The sequence below is a fragment of the Talaromyces rugulosus genome, chromosome IV (genome assembly GCF_013368755.1).
Source record: "Talaromyces rugulosus chromosome IV, complete sequence".
NCBI classification, from domain to species: Eukaryota; Fungi; Ascomycota; class Eurotiomycetes; order Eurotiales; family Trichocomaceae; genus Talaromyces; species Talaromyces rugulosus.
In genome coordinates this window covers 4,715,498-4,739,870 of record NC_049564.1, presented here as the reverse complement: position 1 = coordinate 4,739,870, position 24,373 = coordinate 4,715,498, and the positions used below count along the sequence as shown (strand labels likewise).

The 24,373-nt window shown below is 48.1% G+C and overlaps 9 protein-coding genes across 9 annotated transcripts; 4 read left to right on the top strand and 5 right to left on the bottom strand.

Moving 5' to 3' along the window:
• Positions 1–320: 320 nt before the first annotated feature.
• TRUGW13939_08354 (uncharacterized protein) lies at positions 321–2,348 on the bottom strand (the record flags this gene model as incomplete). The annotated part of the gene is made up of 5 exons (XM_035491489.1): positions 321–925; positions 981–1,204; positions 1,255–1,683; positions 1,745–2,023; positions 2,083–2,348. The coding sequence occupies 5 exons, from the start codon at positions 2,346–2,348 to the stop codon at positions 321–323; spliced, it is 1,803 nt and encodes a 600-aa protein (XP_035347382.1).
• A 303-nt stretch (positions 2,349–2,651) lies between these two features.
• On the bottom strand, positions 2,652–4,278 carry TRUGW13939_08353 (uncharacterized protein; the record flags this gene model as incomplete). The annotated part of the gene is made up of 4 exons (XM_035491488.1): positions 2,652–2,797; positions 2,857–3,021; positions 3,070–3,576; positions 3,642–4,278. The coding sequence occupies 4 exons, from the start codon at positions 4,276–4,278 to the stop codon at positions 2,652–2,654; spliced, it is 1,455 nt and encodes a 484-aa protein (XP_035347381.1).
• A 509-nt stretch (positions 4,279–4,787) lies between these two features.
• On the top strand, positions 4,788–5,966 carry TRUGW13939_08352 (uncharacterized protein; the record flags this gene model as incomplete). The annotated part of the gene is made up of 1 exon (XM_035491487.1): positions 4,788–5,966. One exon carries the CDS (start codon positions 4,788–4,790, stop codon positions 5,964–5,966), a length of 1,179 nt encoding a protein of 392 aa, XP_035347380.1.
• Positions 5,967–7,266: 1,300 nt separating this feature from the next.
• Positions 7,267–9,085, top strand: TRUGW13939_08351 (uncharacterized protein; the record flags this gene model as incomplete). The annotated part of the gene is made up of 5 exons (XM_035491486.1): positions 7,267–7,428; positions 7,483–7,563; positions 7,626–7,921; positions 7,977–8,864; positions 8,923–9,085. The coding sequence occupies 5 exons, from the start codon at positions 7,267–7,269 to the stop codon at positions 9,083–9,085; spliced, it is 1,590 nt and encodes a 529-aa protein (XP_035347379.1).
• Positions 9,086–11,377: 2,292 nt separating this feature from the next.
• TRUGW13939_08350 (uncharacterized protein) lies at positions 11,378–14,055 on the bottom strand (the record flags this gene model as incomplete). The annotated part of the gene is made up of 3 exons (XM_035491485.1): positions 11,378–13,416; positions 13,466–13,907; positions 13,972–14,055. The coding sequence occupies 3 exons, from the start codon at positions 14,053–14,055 to the stop codon at positions 11,378–11,380; spliced, it is 2,565 nt and encodes an 854-aa protein (XP_035347378.1).
• Positions 14,056–15,735: 1,680 nt separating this feature from the next.
• TRUGW13939_08349 (uncharacterized protein) lies at positions 15,736–16,767 on the bottom strand (the record flags this gene model as incomplete). The annotated part of the gene is made up of 1 exon (XM_035491484.1): positions 15,736–16,767. The coding sequence occupies one exon, from the start codon at positions 16,765–16,767 to the stop codon at positions 15,736–15,738; it is 1,032 nt and encodes a 343-aa protein (XP_035347377.1).
• Positions 16,768–17,154: 387 nt separating this feature from the next.
• On the top strand, positions 17,155–17,529 carry TRUGW13939_08348 (uncharacterized protein; the record flags this gene model as incomplete). Its single annotated transcript, XM_035491483.1, has 1 exon — positions 17,155–17,529. One exon carries the CDS (start codon positions 17,155–17,157, stop codon positions 17,527–17,529), a length of 375 nt encoding a protein of 124 aa, XP_035347376.1.
• Positions 17,530–18,074: 545 nt separating this feature from the next.
• TRUGW13939_08347 (uncharacterized protein) lies at positions 18,075–20,183 on the top strand (the record flags this gene model as incomplete). The annotated part of the gene is made up of 3 exons (XM_035491482.1): positions 18,075–18,260; positions 18,314–18,591; positions 18,650–20,183. The coding sequence occupies 3 exons, from the start codon at positions 18,075–18,077 to the stop codon at positions 20,181–20,183; spliced, it is 1,998 nt and encodes a 665-aa protein (XP_035347375.1).
• Positions 20,184–20,610: 427 nt separating this feature from the next.
• Positions 20,611–23,990, bottom strand: TRUGW13939_08346 (uncharacterized protein; the record flags this gene model as incomplete). Its single annotated transcript, XM_035491481.1, has 4 exons — positions 20,611–22,349; positions 22,409–22,532; positions 22,591–22,815; positions 23,208–23,990. The coding sequence occupies 4 exons, from the start codon at positions 23,988–23,990 to the stop codon at positions 20,611–20,613; spliced, it is 2,871 nt and encodes a 956-aa protein (XP_035347374.1).
• Positions 23,991–24,373: the final 383 nt, after the last annotated feature.

Here is a 24,373-nt window from a genome sequence, read left to right as displayed (position 1 = left end):
ATGTAGAAAGTAAAGTGTTTGTAGTCTATAGTCTAAGTAACTCATATATTATGTACCGAATATCCGCAAGTCCCCACATCATGTCCTCATTGAAGAGACCAGTTGACGTCTGGAGACATCGATAGATATTGTAGCTTGGTTTGCTGGCATTTAAACGGGCTTCCCTTTAGTCATGCTTTTTATATATTTCACACATCCTTCTGTCCATGAATTGATAATGGGTCCCTCGATAAGTGTGAGGGATCGGGCCTTCTAGGCCTGATCATTTAGCCACGTGGCGAATTGCTCTGTACAAAAAGAGCCAAAATACCAGGAATGCGTTAAATAGTTTCGTCACTACCTGAATGAAATGGTCCCCATTGCGGCCACATGACATTATCAACAACAGTAGCGAAAAGCTCCGAACCGATAAAATCCGAATATTGAAGTTCGGGTTCACGAGGTGGAGATTCATGACTAAGGACAGGATGGTTTGTCAAGGCTGTAGTATCAACAATTGTTGGCCGATAGTATGGCCTCAGTTTATCGAATTGCGCAGAGACTATACTAGCCAGCATATTCGCGGCATGACACGGTAGTCCGATTGACCTCAGCCACTCTATAATTTTGACAACAAGCTCGTCGAGAGCTTCAATGTCGTAGTTGGCTGCTCGAAGCTTTTGTTCGTAAGTTTGTACCAGACGGCACAGGGTGAGGGCAGAAAAGGTAACGATGTTATAGATCTGGTCTGTTAAATGACGCGTACGGTCATCGGTGGTTTCTATGGCAATGTTGATAATAGATCTTGAGCATTGAACCATCTCCAGAACCGCGATTTCTATTATCGGCGTGTTCCTTGCCTCCGAAACCGATTTCAAAGACTGCCCATATGCAAGGAGATGTGCAAAATAAAAACCCATCTGAAGAAATTGGGATCGAGGTTGGTCTGCTGAGTAGTTAGTATCGGCTATAAGCTATTAGATTCATGATTTATAGATTACCAAATAATATAATCCACTCATTTTGCCAATTCTGGAGGGCAAGCTTGGTCGCGGCCAAGTCAATGTGAGAAGCGCAGCATTTTTCATAAATTATCCAGTACAGGTTGACTTCAGCGACCATTCTCTCTTCATAGTTGTTGGCATGACCGGATTTAGCGAGCCGGGAGCAGCAATCTATTTGTTGTTTGCTGAGCATGGCGTGCCTGCAAGTGCCTACGCAGTATCTGTAAAGCCAGATTAGAGAGTTTGGGCTACTTTGAACGATATAACTTACTGTAGATGAGCCAAACAAAGATGATTCCATAAGCACCAGTTGTCAAGCTGAGGAATCTCTGTAGAAGGAAAAAACACATTGGCAAAATCTGGGCTGACCACTGCCTGCTGAAGCGCATAGCCAGTTAAAAGCCAACTGTCTATACTTAATGGCGCTTGGCCTATGGTTGTAGACCACAAACTCAATATGAGGACAGCTTGAAAAAACTCTAAAGGTTGAGGAGCAATGAGCAGGGACTCTGTAACGAGGCGTTTTGCTTCATGAAATAGATTGGGTGCGAGCCTTTCTGCAAGATTTTGCGTGGTATGTCGAATGGCGATCAAAAAAACACTGCAGATAAGTAGCGGCGATTTCCTTATCCGTTGAAGAAGGATCTCAGTTGATATTCCATCTGGAAATCTAACCCATCGTCCATAATGTATATGGAATCTTTTCAAGGTTAGGTTATACACGTAAAAAAAAGGGTCGCGTCGCTCCGGTTGTTACGTACAGTTCAAGCAGGGAGTGAGCAGTAGACAACGATATCAGTCCCGTGGATATCACGTCAGAAGACGGAATAAGAAGATTAATTGCTTCAGGTGAATGCACGCCCGCATCGGTGGCGGCGTCTCTAATCATAAACACAGGGGCTGTGCCTCGGTCTATAGGGACCATTGGGTCTGTAGCTATTGGCCGAGACGAATCGTTGCTCCAAGCACTGGCAAGAGCATCGATTCTGGAGTCAAGCCGGTCTGCTAGATTTTCCACAATTCTTTCGAGCCCCGTGAGTCTGTTATTTTGATCAGCCATCAGAGAATCCCTTTCGGCAATTTCCGTTAGGTGACATACCTCTCATCCCCTTTACTTTGATGTTGGTTGAGCTCTGAGGGTCCTGGGCGGTCATTCTCGGGCGAATAATCATCTTGCTGGTGCTCATTTAGCGATTCTTGGTGATGGTTTGTCGTGGCAGATTGCAATCTTAGAGAACAAGGTTGCGATAACGTTCGGCAGCGAAGACAGCTGCCCTTGGCGCTATCGGATGCATAACAGCGGGTCTTGTACTTCCGACACAGATCGCAAGCTTTCGATGCCCTACTAGACCTGAGAGGGGGCATGGCTCTAATTAATTTTTTTTTCGTGTTGAATATGCTCTTGTGATAGTTGTCGAAGGAAGCAGCGTCGAGAAAATGTCGTGATTACAGATCACGTGGTCTCTCCTGATAAGGCTGGTTTGGGCAATGAGTTTATGTAAAAACACATAATACAAAATTATGCATTAAATAGGTCAATTTTGAGGTTTTTCTGTTGGGCTTATAGTTTATTTCTACATTGGAAAATTTCAGGGAGCTTGAAGGATTCCCGTGTGTATATTCGATGCGCTCAAATCACTACGCCTGAGCACTTCAATGTTCTCATGATCATACAGCTATTCCATAGTCGACCTCAACACCATCATCACCATTATCGAAAAGACGGTACAATAATTTCCAAACCAAAATTACACCCGTTGCAGCAATAGCACAGGACGCGGCGATGATCAGCCCTCGACTATATCGAGGAGCATCTAACAAGAGAATTAGCACTAGCTTCAAGGAAATCATTATTTGGGTGGATTTTAATTACCTTGAGTTCTAAATATCTCATTTCCGGGGAAGTTGGCAAGCTGGATACTCATCACATACGCAGCCAGGGCTACAGGACGTTTATGGTCTTGCATCTTGGCTGTCAACCAGGCTGCGTTGATTGCCTGAGCAGATCCCATTCCCATTTGAGTCCACACAACGCCACCTATAGACTGTCAGAATCTGATTATATTGTGTTGAATGGGCAAAGTACCATATAGAACCCACTTCCCAACATTCTGAGGCGCAAGTGCCAGCCATAATAATCCAGCCGATCCCCAGAGAAACCCCACAGCGATATGAAAACCACGCTCGCGAAATTTATCGCTACTGAAAGCCAAGGATATTGAAAAAACCAACGCGCATGCACTGCCAACCGAATTCAATCCGTTTGCTTGCAAGGTCGTGAACCCGAGATCTTTGATGATGGAGGGTGCATAAGTGTTCATCGGCGAAATCATCACCATAGACAGAAGGGCAGCCACGATATGTCCATATAGTCGCCAGTCCATGAACGTTTCGAGTATATGAGAGGGTAAAACTCGCTTCCCATTTCGAAAACTCTTAGTTGGGTCGTTGTTAATAATTCGCGTGATTAGTATCGTCGCCTCTCGATGAGTGAAAATGTTGTACGATTTCCCGAAGAATGACTTTGGTTTCGCTGCACTATGTGGGAGATATGCATAGGCCACCACGCCGAGAAAACACGTCAAGCAACCCTCTGAATATAGATCTGTTAGTTATACTGATACAAAGAAATACAAAGCCCATTTCGGAGAATCATACCGATAAGAAATAGCCATTGCCAACCGTGCAATCCTCCTTGTCCGTCCAACGAAATGAGCCCGATTGCAAGTGGACCGCCAAGGATACCAGCAAAGCTATTTGAAGCCCAAAATATTGCATATCGGAGAGCGAGTTCTTGGTTGGTATAGTACCTTGAAATGTAAAGAGCAAAACCTGGAATGTAACCGCCCTCAAGAGCCCCCAGGAAAAAGCGAGCGGCATATAGTCCTGATGAATTCTTGATAAAGATTTGCGACCAAGTAACAATGCCCCAGACAAACATAGTCATTGGAAGAAACCTCTCAGGGCCCATCCACCTACTGACCACATTGAATGGGAGTTCAGTAATGATGAAGCCTGTAGTGAACAACGTCTGCGCCAGGTTGACCTGCGAGTTTCCTATGCGGAGGTCTTTTTCCAGTCCATTTGTCAAGGCATTGCCGATATTGGTGCGGTCAAACTGGAGAAAGCAGAAACATAGAACGATGAATGGCAAGATCAGCAAGTCCACCTTGAGCAACGCCTTTCTCGTTTCGCCCGGTCTAGGCTGGACGCTCTGGTCGTAACCGAGGACATTGATGGCTTCCTCTGAAACGATGCTGGCGGGTTCCTCGTGATCCACTTTCAATGCTTTCATCTCGGTATTTAGCACGGGAATTCCGGTTAGGCGCTGTTTTTTCGTTCCCCTCCACGTTCCGAATCCCCTCGGCTCCTAACCTACGACGACGGTGGTTAATTTATACCCATCCCACCCCCAGCGAACGTTATATCTGAGATAACATGAAGAACCTATCTCTGAGCATGTAAAAGCTCTCATCAAGACGATAATGGCGTGCTGACGGTATCCGCCTATGAGCTTGAAACGGCTGATTAGGGTTATCGGCGACTTACCGGCGGGAGGCTATCTATCCGGCGGCATGCCGTCGGCTTCCCCTGAACATCCTACGGGAAGCCGTCGGCGACAGAATATTTTTTGATATTTTTATTTTATCATTGTTTTTATTGCTAATGGGTCACTTGTTAGTTGGATAAGTATTTAACATCTTGTTTCTACTGAAAATTTGTATAAGAGGGGAATCAAATCTCAGTCCGCATTCATCACCCTGTTCAACTGTTTCCAGCAAACGAGTTCAAGATAATCCAAATATGGAGCAAAATACGTTGAAAAGACGAGGCGTTGGCTTGACTGGTGTCGACAAGCAACGATCATTCGGCGGCTACACACTCTTCTGTCCCTTGACTAGTGACGTAGCTCATCTAGTAGACATCGATGGGAACGAAGTGCACTCGTGGAAATTGCCCGGAAGGGTTGGTCGACACGCAAGAATCCTGCCAAATGGAAACCTTGCAGTAAATACTCTTCGCCCAGCTCCAAATCAAACAACCAAAGATGGCGGTCCATTTCCCTTCCCATTTTTCAACAAGTACGGCGGAGGAATTATGAGCGAGCTGGATGCGGATAGCAATGTGATCCGGCAATTTACAGATCATCTGGGTCACCATGATCAATACCATTTTGGAGACGGTCGTCTCTTATATACGAGTCTTGAGGCTTTATCTCCGAGTGAATCTACGCAAGTCATTGGCGGCGTACCTGGTACCGAGATTGATGGCATTGTATATGCAGACACGATCAAGGAAACCGACGAAAATGGTAAAGTGATCTGGGAATGGAAAGTCTCTGAAAGACTACCTCGTGACGAGTTCCCTCTTCAGCCACACTATACCCGTGAACACTATCCACTCATCAATTCGGTTCTTCCGATGCAGGATGGAAAACACATCCTCGCGTCAATGCGATCAGTCTCCGCGGTGGTCATCATTGAGAAAGCCACAGGCAACATTGTATGGAAACTCGGTCCTGAGCTGTTGGCTCAACAGCACAATGCGACGGAGCTTGAGAACGGCAATATTCTCATTTTCGACAACGGAGCATTCCGGAACGGAGAGTCCATTACATACACACGCGCGCTAGAAATCGACCGTACGACAAAGGAAATTGTGTGGGAGTATCGTGACCGCTCGCAGATGGTCAGCTTTTTCACTCCCTTTATGGGAAGTGCCCAGAGACTTGCCAACGGTAATTCTTTACTGTGCGAAAGCGCGTTTGGCCGTTTGTTCGAAGTGACACACGATGGTTACATTTGCTGGGAATACGTCAACCCGCATTTTGCCCCGTATCCTGATGAGACAACGGCAGCAATTTTTCCCGGAGAGTCAAATGCCTTGTTTCGGGCTTATCGGTATTCGTTGGAAGAGATTCCTTGGCTTAGGGGGAAGCTAGAGAAGAAAGCGGAGAATCTGGGGAATACGTCGACTACATAGATTTAGTGGGTCGTGATCATGTGGTGGGCGTCGGCGAGATTTGTGTTATTGATTTAAGAAGGTTTTCTACAAACTCATTATGCTGGGTCAATAGGATTCTAACGGGGGTCTCCTGAGAGGAATACCAACATTGTAATAGCGAGGAATAAGATATCACAATCACAGATACGAGCGAAAATGAATTTCAGCTATAGAACTTGACCGACAAATGAACAAACCACCACCATAGACTAGGTGGTTTTATGGCACAGATATAACTAATTACAGCGAGTATGCTCTTTTTCTGAGAAGACACGGCTCGGCTATGATAAGTAATTTTGAACAGACCTTCTTAGTTAATAAACTATTCATTTCCAATCCAAGAACATGAATGGATGCATGACGGATTGAATTCTGAGGTAAATTCGCGACGAGCACGTCTGTAAGAACTACAACAAGCTAACGAATTCATTACCGCATTAGGAAATTTCCCCTATTCTGGAAACACCGCCGGCGGCTTCGGTCTTCCTTCCGACTTGGCACTGGCTGGAATTATTTGAAAAAATGAAGAAAGCTCAAGCAATGGTTCTAAGCGAATAGAGATATTTACACAGATAGAAAGGTAGGTAAAAAGATAGCAAGTCGTGAGACGGAAATCGGGCGGAGACGCTCGATTAGGGCTCTTCTTCGCCGATATCTAAAAGTTAGTTTTCAGCCACAAACTAGTTTCAGGAGGAAAAGCACAGGTGAGGTTCTAAACTCGGCCTGCAGTTATTATTAGCGCAGTTGATGCAGTGACATTTCACTTTGCCGAGCTGCATCCCCAATTGATGTAAATGCGGGGTAACAAAGTCGGTCTGGGGCGGATCTCTGCGGACGAACTCTACGTTTTTTTTTTCGATTGAGTGCTCGAAGACAAGGATTCAATTTTGCACCTCAAAACGTATGTCCTTCAGGGTTGTCAATATATTCAAATGTCAACTCGGTGGTTAGATCAATCAGGCTATACGGTCAGAGCTCTGCATGTGCGCATGCGAAGATGAATCTATTGCAGATCTTCCCATCAAAGACTAGGTCCCGATGACCCCAACAGATCCACGAAAAAAGAAAATGTGGGTAAACTATGCATCTGCCCGCATTTAACTTGCATGAATCAACTCGAAGAGGGTCAGGCGGTGACGTTCAGCTGCCCCGTTTCCCGAGCCGATCCGTTCTTTGAAATTCATCATTGGATATAAATTATGTCTTCCCAGATGTAAATAAATTTCTGTCGAGTGAACTTGCAAACAAAAATCCCTAAGAACTACAAATCTTTGCCATAATGATTGTTCGCAAAGCGACCGCTCTGGTGCTATGTCTTCAGTTGTCATCGTCGATTGAATCTGTAGCTGCCGTTCCATCTATCCAGACACAATCGGGCCTCGTCAAAGGAAGACTAGCTACTGGAACCTCAGATGTTGCCGAATACCTAGGTATCCCATATGTAAGTACAATACGTTGCTTGATTGTGTGGAAGTTCTTGCTCACGAAAATCCAGGCTCAGCCTCCAGTAGGAGAACTACGATGGGTGCCTCCACAAAGTTATAATGGATCGGATACAATTGATGGCACAGGATTTGTATGTTTACTTCGTTTGTTTAACTACCCATCGAAGTTCAAAATCAACTAACTATAGAAAAGGGATACACTTGTCCAGCCCAGATTACGCTGGTGACAAATGAAACTATTGCAGAAGAATATCATTTTACAGAACAAGCAGACGACATTCTAGTGTCTTTACTAGGGCAACCAGGAGTGGAATACAGTGAAGACTGTCTCACTTTGAATGTGTGGACGAAAAATCCTAGTAGCAGTGCCAAAAAGCCTGTTTTATTCTGGATCTATGGGGGAGGGTTTAATACCGGTACGACAAATAACACGGGCTACAGCGGTAGACATATTGTTGAAAAGGAGGATGTTGTGATGGTATCCGTTAAGTAAGTTCACTTCTTCTTTTTGTCCTTCTGTCGAGCAAATACTAACTCATATCAGCTATCGTCTAAACATATTTGGGTTCCCTGGAGCGCCCAATGCTCGCAATAATCTTGGCCTTCTCGACCAACGCCTTGCAGTAGAATGGGTTCGTGACAACATTGAAGCCTTTGGTGGAGATCCCAGCCGCATTACCATCTTTGGACAGTCCGCCGGAGGTAGCTCAGTTGACTATTACTCTTACGCATGGACTGCCGATCCCATTGTCGCGGGATTCATCGCCGAGTCAGGCACAGTCTACGCACCAGACTCTCAGAGTGATGCAAGCACGGCAGCAAAAGCATGGTACAACGTCTCGAGCACGCTTGGATGTGGAGACGCCAGTTCCGATCCAGACTCGGTACTGAGCTGCATGCGCTCCAAGGACTGGCAAACCATTCAGAGCGGAATCCCGACGGGAAGCGGCATAGAAGGAGTGACGGGCTCATTCGGCCCAACGATCGACGAAACAGTCGTCTTTTCCGACTATATCGCGCGCTCTGCAGCGGGAAATTTTATCCAGCGGCCGTTGATGATCGGCAACAACCAGAACGAAGCTGGGTTGTTCAAGCCCATTCTTGAGCTAGAGGGTGTTACTTACCCAGAGGCTCTGTGGGATTACCTAGAATTCATCCTCTACACATGCCCAATCAAGTATCGCTCAGAAGCCTCCGTGAGCGAGTCGGTCCCAACGTGGCGATATCGATACTTTGGAAATTTTCCGAATCTAAAACTCACTACTATACCGGACTCTGGCGCGTGGCATGGTAGCGAGATTCCTCTTATACTGGATACTGATATGGATATCCAGCACTTGGTCCCACGTACAGATGCAGAGAACCAAATTGCTGATTACCTCCGAGGTGCCTGGGTTGCTTTTGTAACGGACCCAGAAAACGGTCTGACAACGTGAGTATTCTTTTCCCCCAAGAATTCGGTCACCTGCAGTTACTAACATTTAATATAGATATGGCCTTCCTCAATATAAACCGCTAAGCAACACACTCTTGCGGCTGGGTTACAATAACCAAACTGGGCCGCAGGCTGTGAACCCCATTGAGTACGACGTTGGATGTGATATTACCACCACTGTCTCTGAAATCCTGGCAAAGATTTCCAGCCTTTTGTAGTTGGGATATGTATATAGATTAGTCTGATCTTGCTGGAACATTTTGATGATGGTATTATACGTGAAATACAGTACATACTGATACGCTACACATGTGAAAATGCCATTTGTGGATGATTCTCAAATTAAAGTGTGATCTATGCTATTTAAACAGACACTTGCACCAAAAATTCTATTATATATGTACACGGGGCAAATAACTTCACAAAACTACCTCCACAGTCAAAAACATCACCCTACGAAGGCGAGTTTGGTGTGTTGGCTACCCTCCGAAACCTACACTTGACATACTCTAGAAACATATAAAGGAAACACATGATCTCCGCCAACCTAATAATTTGTATCCGTCAGTGGCTATTTTTCTTTTTAGCTAGCGGGGGGAGCGAAGGAGATACTCACACAATAACCCCAGACATGGCAATCGCCACAATTCCACACCTCCAACCTGTGCTGATCTGAACCGACACACATTCACCATTATACACGTATCGAGGATCACAGTACTTGTCGTGTCGCACAAGGTACGTTGAATAACCGAGCAGTGCGCCACTCAGCGCATACAAGCACACTTGAAAGGGCTTGATGGACAGGCAATTGCCCATTTTAATGTATATTATCACGACGATAGAAAACCCTGCCTGTTCGTTGAAAACAATCAGCATTAACAGCAAAAAGGAGAAAAGAGGGGGAAAAAGTGTATAAAAGAGATATAACCTACCGTAAGCATCGCAACCACTGAGCCCCCAATCCCATACCTTCGATCTCCGTTTCCCTGTACTTGATTCCGCTCATTGGAATACAGCTCGATAGCCGGAATGGACGTAACGAGTAGGATAAATGCCGCGATTGCGTGTAGGGCGGTAACTAAAAATACAGTGTCGCTGCCATCGTACAAAAATGACAGGGATGGATAGCGGGATGGCGAGGAGGCAGGACGGCGAGTTATGAGTGTCGTAAGACGGTCGTTTAAGAGCCAGTTTTCCATGTCGATGGTGCTCCTTGAGTTATCGCGGGCAGTGTATGCTGGGGGAGGATTCGTGGGCTCTATCGGTTCGCGAGATGTAAACATATCGCCTGGGTAAAGACGTGTTATTATCAGAGCCTAGCTATTAAATGGTTGAAATGTGATGACTAGAGTGACTCGCCCGAGGTTCCTTTATTCGCGGTAGCGGTGGTAGACTTCATCATGAACCTAGGCTGTTGAAACTTCCTATGACTCAAGCTTTATGTTGTGATGAAGAGATTACACGTGTCGAAAGCAGCAGGAAGAAACAAGTACACTTATAGTCATCTCTTTATCCGTTATTCCACCCTCACAAGGCAGATCTGTGTAACTGTACAAAGAAAGGAAAAAAGTCAAAGGATCCTATCACAAACCCCATAATTTTTATTCAAGCACAAGGCACCATTTTGTGGTCAAGATACAAAACCTTGGCAGTAAACTTCCCCAGTTATCAAAGGTCACCAGTTTGAAAACCTATAGGCTGCGCCTCAGCTAGGTGTCATTTTTGTTTCGTCACCGCCAAATCTGCCAGTAGCAAGCAAACGAGTCATTCGTAAATAAGGTTCAATCAAAATAGATCAAAAAAATATCAATAGTTCTCATCGCGTGAAAGAAAGACGCTGTCAAACTATGCGCACAGCCCCAGCAAAACGGCGCTTATAGTGGGGACGTACAGCCGGGTCCTTGCCCGAATAGGAAATTTTGGTTGAGTCTGCCTCGCAGTCGGCGCTTGGAGAGCCTCTCACGTTGGGCAGATGGCATTTATATTTGATGCTTGTAGCGAATAAAATAGGCAAATTAGCGATTTTGTGATTTCTATTTGATGAGGCTCAATCCACACAGCCCTGTGCTTGATTAGCATCAACGATGTCATTAGAGCTTTGTGAATTATTCGTTTATTTCATTATTTGAATTTTATTACACGTGAATCTATACATTATACAAGTTCAAATGTTTATTTAAAATAACAATAAATTCTTACAACAACTTGAATATGCAGCCTTGGAATAACATTGAAAGTATGTACACATTGGAAGACTTCCCGTTTTGCCCTAATTAGTACACACGTCTCTAGAAAAGCGTGATCAGGATGCAAGTCTTGATTAATAGTGTACATAGACCAGGTCAAAGACCTATAAGAAAGTAAATATATCACATGGATATGAAAGCATCAAGGTTCAGACTGAAAAATAAATAAATTAGCGGCATGCATATCATTTTGTATTCGTAAACTCCGCCATAAATTCGACATTGTCCGATCTCCCACTCATGTTCTTGCGCTTAATTTTCTTAAAGCATGAATAGAAGAGAAGCAACAAGTGCAAGCATCCCACAGAATGGAGCAAGGTTTGCGCGACTGGCTGCGCCCGTGAAGACTGGGCTGAGGCCGGTCTGAGTGGAGCTTGCGGTCGGTTGTACGGGGTAAACGATCATGGTTGAAGATGAGATGCGTCCACTCGGCTTAGCTACCCCGGAAACGATGCTACCACCGCTGCCAGGTTTGGAGTAGCCTGGAGAGCCAGATCCCGGAGTGGACCCAGAACCGGACCCAGGTACCGGGGAGGAGCCAGAGGAGCCAGAGGAGCCAGAGGAGCCAGAGGAGCCAGAGGAGCCAGAGGAGCCAGAGGAGCCAGAGGAGCCAGAGGAGCCAGAGGAGCCAGAGGAGCCAGAGGAGCCAGAGGAACCAGAGGAGCCAGAGGAACCAGAGGAGCCAGAGGAACCAGAGGAACCAGAGGAACCAGAACCTGGTACAGCAGTTGCAGTTGCAGTTGCGGTCACTTCAGCCGGAATAGTAAGTGTCACTGTTGTCGACTTTGGCCCACACACAGTACAGACAGTGACAGTGGTAGTCCATCCAGACGGCAAGGCGGTAGAAGCGTGGCCTGTAGCGGTGCAGGGGCAGAATGTCTCGGTATAGGTGATAGTGCTGGTAGCCAACCCAGTCGGGCAAATGTAGACATATGTAGTAGTAACAATTGTGGTGGTCAAAGAAGAAGACTCGGTCTTGGTGGCAGTTGCAGTGGCAGTTACAGGGGCAGTCGTGATCCCGCTACCCGGTGCAGATAGTCCCGAAGTTGCGGACAAAGATCCTGAACTGGATCCTGTGGCTGCTAAGCCAGTTGAAGATTGACCACCAATAGATGAGCTCTGGGAGATGACAGTCGACGAAGATTGTCCGCCTGGGACGACGACCGTAGTAGAGGTAGAAACACTCGCCGACGCGGTCAGGCTAATTGATCCTGTTGAAGTTGAGGAAACCGCTGGAATGACGGCACTAGAGGACGCACTTGGCGATATGGTCACAGGGCGGCTAGATGGTCTAATTGGGGTGGATGAACCAGCAGGAACAACGGCTGTACTTGAAGAGTGTCCAGAGCAGCTATGCGTGCCGGTTGACGTGGATCCATTTGGAATGACAGCAGTGCTGGATGGGCGGACTGATGGGGTCACAGAGCGACTAGGTGTTCGGGTTGGGGCCGACGAGGTCGATGTGGACGAGATCACGGCGCTTGATGAGGCACGGGTGGACACCACTGGGCGTGACGACGGAGTGGGAGTTGAGCTGCGGGAAGTTGGCGAGACTATATGCGTTGAAGAGGTTGTAGAAGTTGCCGACGAGGAACTTGTAGTAGTTGAGGTCGATGTTGAGCTAGTAGTAGATGTACTAGTCGTGGTGGAACTTGTAGAGGACGTGCTAGTTGTTGTCGACGTTGAAGAACTGGTTGTGGAGCTGGTCGTTGAAGTGCTAGTCGAGCTAGTAGAAGTTGACGTGGATGTCACAGATGTCGAAGTGGAAGTAGGTGGAGGCGGAGGTGGAGGCGGGCACAACGCATCTGCGGCATCAACTAGTATGTTTTTGACACTTTGGGAAAAGACATTTCCCTTGGAATCGGTATTGTTATATGATCCAGTCGCTTCCCACAACATGACGCCACCAAAAGTCTTGGGGTGCTTGTTCATGTACTTATTGACCAGCGACTCAATGCTTTCCGAATCAATGTAGTAGCCACTAATTGCTTCCGACTCTTCTGCTGGCAATCCAACAAAGAGCTTGGCATCCGGGTTAGCGCCGCTCGTGATAATAGACACCCAGTCATCGAAATTGAATCCTGGGAGGCCGTCGGCATAAAGGTTTGCGGAGCACGACGGGTTGTTGTAGAACTGAACCCAGATATAGTCAAAAGGAGCATAGCTAATGGCCTCGGTGAGAAGATTGCCGAGAAGGTAACACTGAGGAGCGGCAGAGAGGTAGAAGTTCTTGGATTCTGGGTTGCTGTCACGGTAGGTATCATAGTTGTGGCGCAGGCGCTTCGCCAGGTAACCGTATCCTATAGCCATAATGAGCGATATTCCAGTCAATGACAGACTGATACATACCAAATCCTGTACCCCATTCGATATCCAAGTCGAAACCGTCAAAGACGACGTCGCCAAAGGGACGTGGAAGACCATCAGCTGTCCATTCCGGCGTGACTGGACCAAAGGCACCCCAGATCCAGTCGGCAAAATCATCGGCCGAGTCCTTGCTTGCAATGTACTGACCGGACGCAGGAGCGCTTCCTCCCAAAGACAAGAAGACCTTCTTTCCAGCATCCTGGCAGAGGGGGATGTCTTCCATGATCTGATGGCAATTGGCGAGGAGGCCACTAGTCTCATCTCCATTCACAAAGAAGGATCCATCACACTGGTTGCCAAAGTTGGTCTCAGGCCATCCGGTCAGGCCGACGTCTGGAAAAACATCGACAAAGCCAACGTTGATAATATCCAGCGAGGTTTCAGCACAGAACGTGCTCAGACGCTGTTGGTATGCACCTTGACCCTGGGGAAGTTATCAGTATGCTGCTATGGAGTCATCTGGTACAGATAGAAAAGGAAGTAAGTACATAGTATGTGGCAACCTGGTTAAGAGCTGATGCAGCACAGGTGGCGGTGGAAACCGCGGGGACGACGGAAAAAGGAGTAGGCATTCTGACAGAAAGAATGTGCGCAGAAGCCAGTGCGAATAAACGAGTGAGCGTAATTAATAGAATAAAAAGAGCGGAAAATCCGGCAAAGCGTAAGAACACAGGTCGAAACGACCAAAGAGAGGACGCAGGCAAGGGCCTACCAAGTGATTGATGCCTTCAAACGAAGGAAAGAAAAACGGAAAGAGTGTGTCGGTGGTAAGAAAGCAGGCCCGATGTGGGCTTAAATGAGAATTATGTACCAAGGAGGCTGGCTCATCTCGTTCAGCACAGGAGCGTAGGACAGGGGCTTTTTGCCGGGTGCCGAGCTGCAGCAATGTCATGGCCGTGGGTTCTGGAAACGGGGACAGGCAGAACCGGGAAACGTCGTCGTTCAAAGATACGACGGTGTCATGGCCTACTACAGCAAAGCAAGCCAGGTACATTGTGGTTGGAACCTGATTCGTGCATGTGGAGTCTGACAGGACCTTGCTGGCGCCAAATGGGACGATGGCGTTGTTGCTCCATTGAACTAATTCCATATCAGCCGGCTTAAAATACCGTCCCTCACCTGGTTGTGGATTTCACATCTTGACAGCAGATTCTCACACTCTTGAGTCGAGTTGGCCAGGTGGGACGAGGGCAATTGCGACCACTTGGGCGGCGACAGGACAGGTTCGGTCAGCCATGGCGGAGATGGGACGAAGCAGTGGTGTAGAGGAGAACGGACAGTGCGGCGAGATAGGCAACAACGCTCCAAGCGAGCACGTGGCGGCCAACTAGGGCAGGTGCCAACCAGGGCACCGGCCAAGGCAGTCGCGATGCCATTCGCGCCGCAAAAGAGCGGCGCAAGCTTATCTGTTCTAGACTGAGCTGTCGGCCAATAGGAAGCGCGATCTATGATTGCGGCGTCCATTTTGGGAGCAAAAGAGCGAGCACTAGAGGCTAGCAGAGCCTCAGCGAGTCATCCGAGACTCTCCGCCGTCCAGCCGGATCGGCCGAACTCCTGCCTGTTCCTGACTACTGCAAACACGGTCTTATCGATACCCGTTGACATCATGTTTATTTTAGTTCTCAAAATCCTCTCCATGCACAATACGCATATTCAAAAGATGAGAAAGAACAAGACGGCCACCCGGTAGTTGGGTCTGCCTCTATGCAGAGTTTTCACCGGATCTCTGCGAGCGCAGGCAGCTAGCGAGTGGAACTAGACGTATTTACTAGCCAGTACGTGCCTGGCTCTACCCCTCTTGTATTGGCGCTAATAAACAGGAATTATTGGCCTGGGATTTTGCTTAGACTATTTAGTAATATAGTATGGTGCCGTGGCTCAGGTCTTGTTGGGCGGGGCCTGTCTGCAAGCAAGACCATTGGGCTGCCGCTTCGGAGTAGACCGCTTCAGCCTCATTGACTCGTTGGTCAAGGGCATCGGCATTTTCCTCAGGGGAATCTCCGACAAATGCTATTTATAATTTTTGTCGACTTCACAAGTTAACCTCGCGTGTAGTTTTCTCATTGGCTGGGTGGGGAGGTTTACTACTACTACCATGTATATATACAGTGAGGCCGTTCTAGACACAGGCATTGACGAGCAGTGCAATGTATGGGATTCAATGATGCCTTTATACAAGTCTTATTCTATTTAATTTCAAAGAATGTCCCATCATCCCCAGGGCATATGCATTAACCCACAAATCCGCCCAATCATTGAGGAACAATCTTCTTCTCCTTCAGCCAAGTCTCAATACCGTCGTTCACCTCCTTTGGCTTCTCCTGGGCCACAAAGTGCCCCGTCTCAACCTCAATATACGTGAGGTCCTTGCAAAGCCTCCTCATCGGTTCCTCGAATAGCTCGTTCGAAACGTTGCGGCTGCACACCGCATCCCACTTTCCTTCAAAATACAACACCGGCTGCCTCAGTTCCCCTCCATTGGGCACATTCTTCTCGCTGTATTCGCGGTTCTTTTCGTGGTTCATGTACCAGGCGATTGGCCCATACCAACCGTTCTTTTCGTACCCTTCAACTAACGAGTCATAGACATCCTGGTCCAAAAACCCAGTACTTTTGGCGGTAGGGATATCAGGAAGATCTTTTCCTCCAAGCCATCCACTCTCCTTCGAGGATAGAGAGGGTCTCTCTAGGCTCTCGGGGCCTCCCGGCATGAAGCCAAGAGATAGGAACTTCAAGCCGTTACGGTTCCGGTCAAACAGTTGAACTTCCTCTTCTCCATGCTTCATGTAATGGGCCATATAAGCCCACTGTCCGTACGGATACTCCGCTTCAGGATACCTTTGTCGATCAACAGTCTGAACGATAGCATCGAAGCCTTTAGTGGCCGAGAGGTACGGAATAGACATGAGGCACATTGCCTGGCAAGTTTCGGGATGGTGAGAGACATATGCAGAGACGGCACCTGCACCCCAGTCGTGTCCGATCCAAACAGCCTGGTCGCGGCCAAGGTGGGATAGCAACGCGAGGTTGTCCTTGCTGATCTCCTCCAACGCATAGTCGGCCCAATTTCCCCTGGGAGCCAGGGATTTTCCATAGCCCGCCATGTCGGGAGAAACACACCAGTAGCCGAGAGAGCCGAAATGTTGGATCTGGTGTTTCCAAATCATAGCGCCCTCCGGCCAACCATGGATGAAAATGAGCAACGGCCCGTCAGTTGGGCCGGTGCTCAGATAGTGGATAGGACCCCGCGGGGAGGTGAATGTTTCGGAACGGATCTCGGACATGGTGTTCTGTATAACCAGAGATGATGGGATAAAAATAATGCGTGCTGGTCGAGAAAATGTGACGGGCCTGAGAGAGTTAAATAGTTTCTACCCCCCACCGGACATCGCTCCCCGTATATACGCGATCGGCATGATTTGTCATAATAGTAACATCCCACCTTGTGCCGGCCACCAGGTCTTCAACGGTCTTCAAACTGTCAGCAGTGTCCATTATTACTAATGTTGAATAGGTAATAATGTTCCCTGCCCAACCGAAATACCAATAGCGCTAACCGACATGGGTTTGGTTGATGACGCCCAGCAAGATCCAATGCATCCAAGGACGGAGGAAGAGTGAAAAAGAGAAAGAAGCTCCGTCGTGTTGGATTTTCCAGCACAGCGGGGGAAATGCAGCGATTTATGCAGGCACAATGCGTCATAAGGAAGGAGCAGCCGGCATCGTGCCTGCGACGGCAGGTGCTCGCCGGGGGCCAATCAGCGCCCGCAGCGCGATCCCTGCGCAGCATCAACAATGTCGAACCAACTTCCATATTGCTTCCTCCTGCTTTCACTATGATGCCATCAGCCCTGTTGCATCTTGTCTCGCCTCGCCTTGCGCTTGATTCACGTCTGCTCCCTTCATGTCTCACCCAGAAATTCAATATGGCCGCAGTTCAGGCGTCCCTTGATGACCAACCCTTCATTGGAGTTTCTACAATTCGGTCCAAAACATCCCCTTGTCAAGGATCACCGGAACTGCGGACTGGACGTCAAATCCTGTGATCTTCTAGTCTCTCGTCATCCTGCGATGCTGTGATGGACTCTTCTCGCGTCTAGGGACGACACCCTTCCACGTCCCTGTCGGGCCCGGCATTCATCACGTCGTCCAGCATTCCAGGAATGGCGTCTCGCAAGCCTGACCCCTCTTATCGAATTGTCATCGCCCTTCAGGCGCATCGATTTGTTCGTACCCGCCACTATCGAAGATGCATTCCCCGCCCTGCCATTTGCTCTCGCGTCGACGCGTCTAGCCCTAATTACATATCACTCTTTTTTATTCACCATACTCCCTCCAAGGCTGGTGTCTCCAGTACAACTACTCTCTACTTTGTGTGTGTTTGTGTGCAGTATCAAGCTCATAACTTCTAGCTATTACTTGGTTCTTCCTAGTTTTAAGCTACCAATGGCGAGTGCTTAGCAACTGTTCGACCACTACTACATCGCGCCATTCACTCTCGCAATCTTTCAAACTGCTTCCTTTGGATGGTTTGAAGGTTTGAAAATATCTGGCTTCATCACGACCTTATACAGCAATAACCGCATTCGCCATGTTTGGTTCAGCAATCGCGTCTATATCCTCGGGGAGAGAAGCATGGATCCGCCGAGTCATCTTCTTCGGCCTGCACCTGATGCTTCTCCAATCTCTAACACAATGTGTCTGTGTTTTATATTTATATGGGACTCAAAAAGTCGATGAGTCCATGACTCCTAGCCTAATAATCGGCCTGGTAGCTGTAAGTTTCTCTCCACAATAATCGACGGGGGGCTTTTCTCACGTGTCATTTAGTCATTCCTTTCGGTGCCGTTCGTTATTCTCCATACAATCCTCTCGTGGCAATATAGAAAGATACCAAGCCTGAATATTCCCCGGAATGCTCTTCATATTGCTTGTTCCCATCTTCCGCGCGTCATGATCGTGATGTGGCTATCTGCTGCTGTGGCTGGCTTGGTCATAGTCTCGAAGCAAGCATCATGCGTAACAGCAGACCTATCCCACAGTTTCTGGCAAGCCGGTACAGGTTGCCAAATTCATCGTGGCTTGGTGATAATCTCCATTCTGGCTTTGTATGTCAATAACCCCTGTTTTACTCCAGAAGAAAACTGTTTTGCTAAACGTCTTCAGTTTCACTGTGTCTACCCTCTTTTGCTGCTTTCAGGTCTCCAAGCGGCCATATGACGCCTCTTTATTGTCTATGGGTGCACCACAGCGAGCAGCTCGGGCTGGAAGCATTTTTTCAGACTCGAGCTGGGAAAGTGAAGCTCTCAAGCATGAGATCTTCTATCTTTGCCGTCATCCTGATGCCGGGCCTGGTAATGGAGAGCTTTACTGGTCCCCTAATGACAGCTCCCTGCTCGAAACTCCTGTTCGACCTCCCAGTATTCGATATTCGGGACCAAACCGAGCCCGCCCGCAGCTTCACGTCAACACACGAGCCAACTCCGTGCGGCCATCTATATCTACATCGCCAACAGCTACATCACCGAGAATCTCCCCACTATATGAAGTGCACAGATCAACTAGCACTGCAAGCAGTGTCTCTCCGCTCTCACGAAACCCGTCTTTGTCATCTTCCCTTCAGCCGGGCATCGAGGCAGCATACACCAAACCATTGGCACCAGTCCTTCCAGATATTGCCGAATCCCCAACAAAGCCAAGCCATACAAGGCAGAAATCATCAGTCTCCTCGCGGAGATTTCTGCCCAGGGCCTGGACTGTATCAGAACCTTTGTCGGATGATCCACAGATCCGTGCTCTTGCATCACCACCTTTGGTCTCTCTAAGCAGCGATTCAAGCCTGTCCAGCAGCGAGTTCTCTCGTAAAGGGTCAGATTCTATTCTACCCTCGCCAATCCGGCGAACTAGTGATGCCAATGACGTAAACGATTCCAATGATAATGAGTCTAGAGGAGCTAGGAATGAATCGACAGAACCAAAAGACGCACCAGTCCTTCCACCGGTGCCTTTTGTTGTCAGAAAGCCCCAGCCATCTAATGAAATACCAAAATCAATGTCTATCCACCACCCCCACCATCCAAATTATGTTCCATCCTCTGCGGTTGGACGAAAGTTGTCTCAAAACTTTGCTGGTCAAGGTTCTCAGCGACTTACAAACAACAATCATCAGGGTAAGCCCATCCCGCGTCGCAATACTTCGGGCTTTCCCCCTGGTCATCACTCAAATGTCCGTCACCATCCTCGTTCTTCGCCGTTTTCTTCGCCGAGCCCTCCTCACGTCCGCTATCCGGAGACGCAATCCCCTACCCCGTTGCCCAGGCGATCTCAAAGCCAATACCGTCGTCATAATTACCAAAATGTCGTCCATCCTCAGCCACGGCAGCCACTAACCCCTTTGAGGCCGGCATACACGCGCCGATTCCATTCGAATGATGGCCGAGGTTTTGATCCAGCACGAGCCCTACCTCCGATCCCGTGCAGCGAGGGTACAGCAACACTATACCCGAGCACACGCCGTCCTCGAAGTTCAACATACGGCGGGTTTCCGGGAACAGAAAACCTAGGCGAGTCGATGAACAAGGCCAGAGCACGAACGTCTTTGAACTTAGCAGACGGAGGCGTAGCGCAGGATGAGAACCAGATTGCCGAGAAGAACACTTATAGAGGAGCAGAGAGGACCAGTATGTGCGGCGGGGGTTAAAAACATATGTTAACCTTTGTCTGTTCGGATATCCTTGAGGATTTTGTTTTTTTAATGTTGTATTTTGTCTGCTACGATTAAAGTTAAGAATCAAAATTTAAAGTAAATAACATATAAAAGAGCCATCGAAACTATGTGGGAAGAACAAGCAGGTGTACATGCGTGTCTGAGGTGTTCCCTGCTATCTTGATGAAAGTATTTCCACTAGCATCAACCTATGACACCCTTACATGTACAGAGTATAGATCCAGTTTTCTCTACCCGGTATGCAAACATTTAAAAACCAGTATTTCAAAAGACACAAGTACTTCACATGGATAGAATTGATACCACGGGAGCCCAATGCTGCACGCACGAGTACTTTTACCGTTTGAACTCTTTGAATTTATAGACCCATGAAACATATTTCATTCATAGTAATTACACATCAACGCGCGAGCTTATTTCTCAAATCATCCCACACACTCTTTACTTTTTCTTCCAGCGATCCAATGGCCTCCTGGACTCCCCACCCAGTCAAGCGGAGCTCGTCCAACAGAGTCCGTCCAGGTGGCAGGCGGACACCGTTCGTATGATGCAACGGAACAGCTAACTGATATTTCCAGACGATTTTTCCGTCGACATGGAGGGTATATGTGAGAACAGAGTGCGGTCCTTGACTGCTGCTATCGCCTCCGATAACATCCGACCCTTCCGTGCCATCGTAGACATCGATATCGATCTGTCCGAATTTCACGTTTCCATCGGGGGCATATTTCACCTTTATATCCTCGCCGTCGGTTTGGCGGTATGTGCGAATAGGGAGGTAGAACATGTTTAATGGCCCAACACTAAACTCATGAAGACCATGACCGTCGGTATCGGGCACAAGGTCTTTTGAAGTAAGCTGGTATTGGGGATCAGGGAATCGCGTGGCACCGAATTCGTGACGGTCACCACTCAAAAGAACGATGCGCACACCTAGTTCTCGTTCTGCGCGCCACATGGCTTCGAAAACGGCTTGGCGTTCGTGGAGAAATCCTCCCCAGGTATCCTGAGTCCCGATGTGCCAGTTCTTAGTGAAAGGGACGCTGGATGCTACTATCTTCCACTTGACTTCGGCCGGCTCGGGTCGAGCGAGATAGGTAAGTAGAGAATTCAGCTGAGCGTGTCCGAGTATGGTCGAATTTGGGAAACTAGGAGTTGTTCTGTATGTACGAGTATCGAGCATGAAAACGGATGCCGGTCCGTGGATGAAGGAGAAATAAGTAGTGTTGTCCGGAATAGCGTATGGAACGGGCGGAATCGGAGGGTTGACACTGACATGATACAGGGCGTATGGATCAGCTGCCTCTGGATAGGGATGGGTCGTATTTCCTTGATCCCAATCATTTGCGATCTCATGGTCGTCTAAAGTATGAATCCATGGCAGGTCGATTGGGCGCTCGTCCTCTGGTTCGTGCCAGCTGGGTGATGAGTATACGCGGCGGTATTCGCTGCGATATTCTTCCACGGAAGAACCATACCGGAGCGGAACATCAATGTATATAAAGTCGCCCAAAAACAGCATAAAAGATGGTCGAGATAGCGGGGGTAGACTTTTGATGGCCTGCGACACCAATTCAATGCCGGGGATCCGCAGCGGATGCGAAAAAGGGTTGTATGGGAAATTGGGCTTGATACAGCTGGACGTGAAAAATGACAATCTATTAGCCAACTGCGTTCCGGACTGCGGAGCCGTAGTGAATTTGCCGGTCTGGTTGTTGGACAGAGCATAGCGGTACTGGGTCGACGGCTTGAGGTCTTTCAGAGTAACCGGAAATGTATAATCTGCCTTGGCATTGAGTTGGTAAATCTTCCCCTCTTCAGTCCATACTCCAGCATCGGATCCGGATGCTTCCTGGTATTTGATAGATACGGGGAAGTTTGCGACATCAGGTTCTCGCACCAGTAAACTGGCCGTTGTGGGTGAAACATAGCCGATACGGGAGAAAGAAAGGTCCTCTGTTGGATGAAGCAGCCTGGCGCGGAAGAGGAAGTCCAATGTAAGCGCAGTCAAGAGCAGGTTAATCAGGATGCTAAGAGCAGTGGTAAAGACATTGGCTCTGGAAGGCCTGCCAGATAAGAGCGTCCACAATGGGGATATGGTGCGTTTTCCTGCGGTTTTCTTTTTATCGGATTTAGAATCTGTAAATTCAGCCAATAAGTATTTTCCTTTTTCTTTTTTTTGTGACGGTTACACTTACCCGTACTTTTGTCTTGCTCACCCGCCGTTGCATTTCCCCCGGCTGGCCCGAGTGACAGAAAGGTCGTCGAGAGATAGATTCCAAAGGCTGTGATCACCATTGGAGGAAATACATGGCCCGGGATCTGTGAGTCGAGGAGTCAACCGTGTCCTCAATTGCTGGCTAGATAAGAGCATAGCTACCCATCGGAGGAAGACGAAGCTTGCGAATCGGATGATAAGAGAGCTGACGGTCGTCACTCTCGCAAGCAAGGCACTCATTTTGGCACGGCGGTGGTCACTGACCGTTGCTAATAAGAGATGCGTGTCCGACAGAAGCGTGACATTGAAGAGTGAAGTCAACAAACAGCAAGGAAGGAGGCTGAGAAGAACGCAATCGCTAATCGGCGCGCGCTGAGAGGCCGGCGGCTAATGACGTCGAGCCCCACCCAGCATGCCGGCCCGATTGGTTGAGACCAGTACCACTGTATTTGTATACATTATTGATACAATAATCCATGTGTATGTAACTTGATAAGCTTGAAAGTTCTCTCTTTCTTAATTCTGAGGTCAGGGAATGATACATTGAGTAGGTTCTGGTAGGAATTCAAAATAACAGAACTGAGTAGTATTTACATCGTGCCATTAGTATCACATCCGAAGAGATAATTGGGTATCTGAGGTTTTCATATATAGACATGCCCAACTTGCACACACATGGATCATTGGTTTCTATTCTGGTTCTGAATATTGTTGAGAAAACTCATCAAGCCCTCTCTCAAGGCGCCTATGCCAGCCGTCGTCTGCGCAACTGCGAATACATGCTCCATCCCCATACTCAACGACATCTCCGCAGCCCACTGCCAGGGCTTTTCGCGATCTCCGGGCAGTGCGTTGAAAAACTCCCATCCCATAACACCGCCAAAATCCGGAAACTGTAAGGCCAACAACGCAAGCAGAGGGCCGATTGTTTTCGAAGAAATGTATCCCTGGCTGCCGTTGCCAGGATTCGTCAACAGACCCAAGACCACCTTATTCGCCGACCAGCCAGTGGCAATGATGGCTGCATACATGCGGGGATCATGGGCGTGGCCCCAGCCATTGTAGAACTGCGTGTTGTACCAGCTGATCTTGGATCCCCGGCTGCTCTCGAGCTCGCGGTAATTGAAGCCAGAGAGATTGCCCATCCCTGCCAGGGCAGCTGCAACTGGGGCCAGAGTGATGATAAAGTCATCACCCAGGTCCGCCTTGAGCCGATCAATTAGTCTAATAATGCCTTGCAGAGACATCGCCTCCTCGACATCGAGGTCAAGCCCATCAAGGCCGTACCGACGGATGATAGCAAGTAGTGGCGTGTAGTACGCATCAAACTCGGGCTGCAGACCGTCAAGGCGCTGAAAACTGCCCATAGCAGCACCACCCAGCATTCCCATAACCTTAACTCCGCCTCGTTTGATGGCTGGCACCTCATCCCACAACGCATTGTATATCGGGCTTTCCGGTGGATCATCGTTGAGAGTGATGTCCCCGGGACGGCCATTGATATGGAACGCGGCTAGGATGATGTGAGTGACCCCAGTGTGATTTTCTAATAAAGGTAGCATCGGCACGTATCCATGGTCGCGCGGCACTATTGTTTGATGATATAGCACTATACGGCGCTTGCTGGGGGCTCCAGCCTGAGGCAAAGGTGGCATCCCAAATTGCCACTAACCACCGCTGTCTTTTGGGAAAGGGGGATGAAATAGGGCAAATACACGCAGAGACCGTTTCTTCAAGGATATATGCGATTATATTGGCTAAATACAGATGGTCTGTTGTTGCTGAACGTCATGTCTAAATTTGGTGTTTTTGGCGGCGGCGGCTGAAGTTCGTGGATGGATGACTAATCGGCCCATTGTGGTCACTCGCATTTAACAAAGCAGTACATAAAATAAATCATGCTACAGGACGCTTTGTGTGGTAAAAATAAAGCAATTGCAAGTTT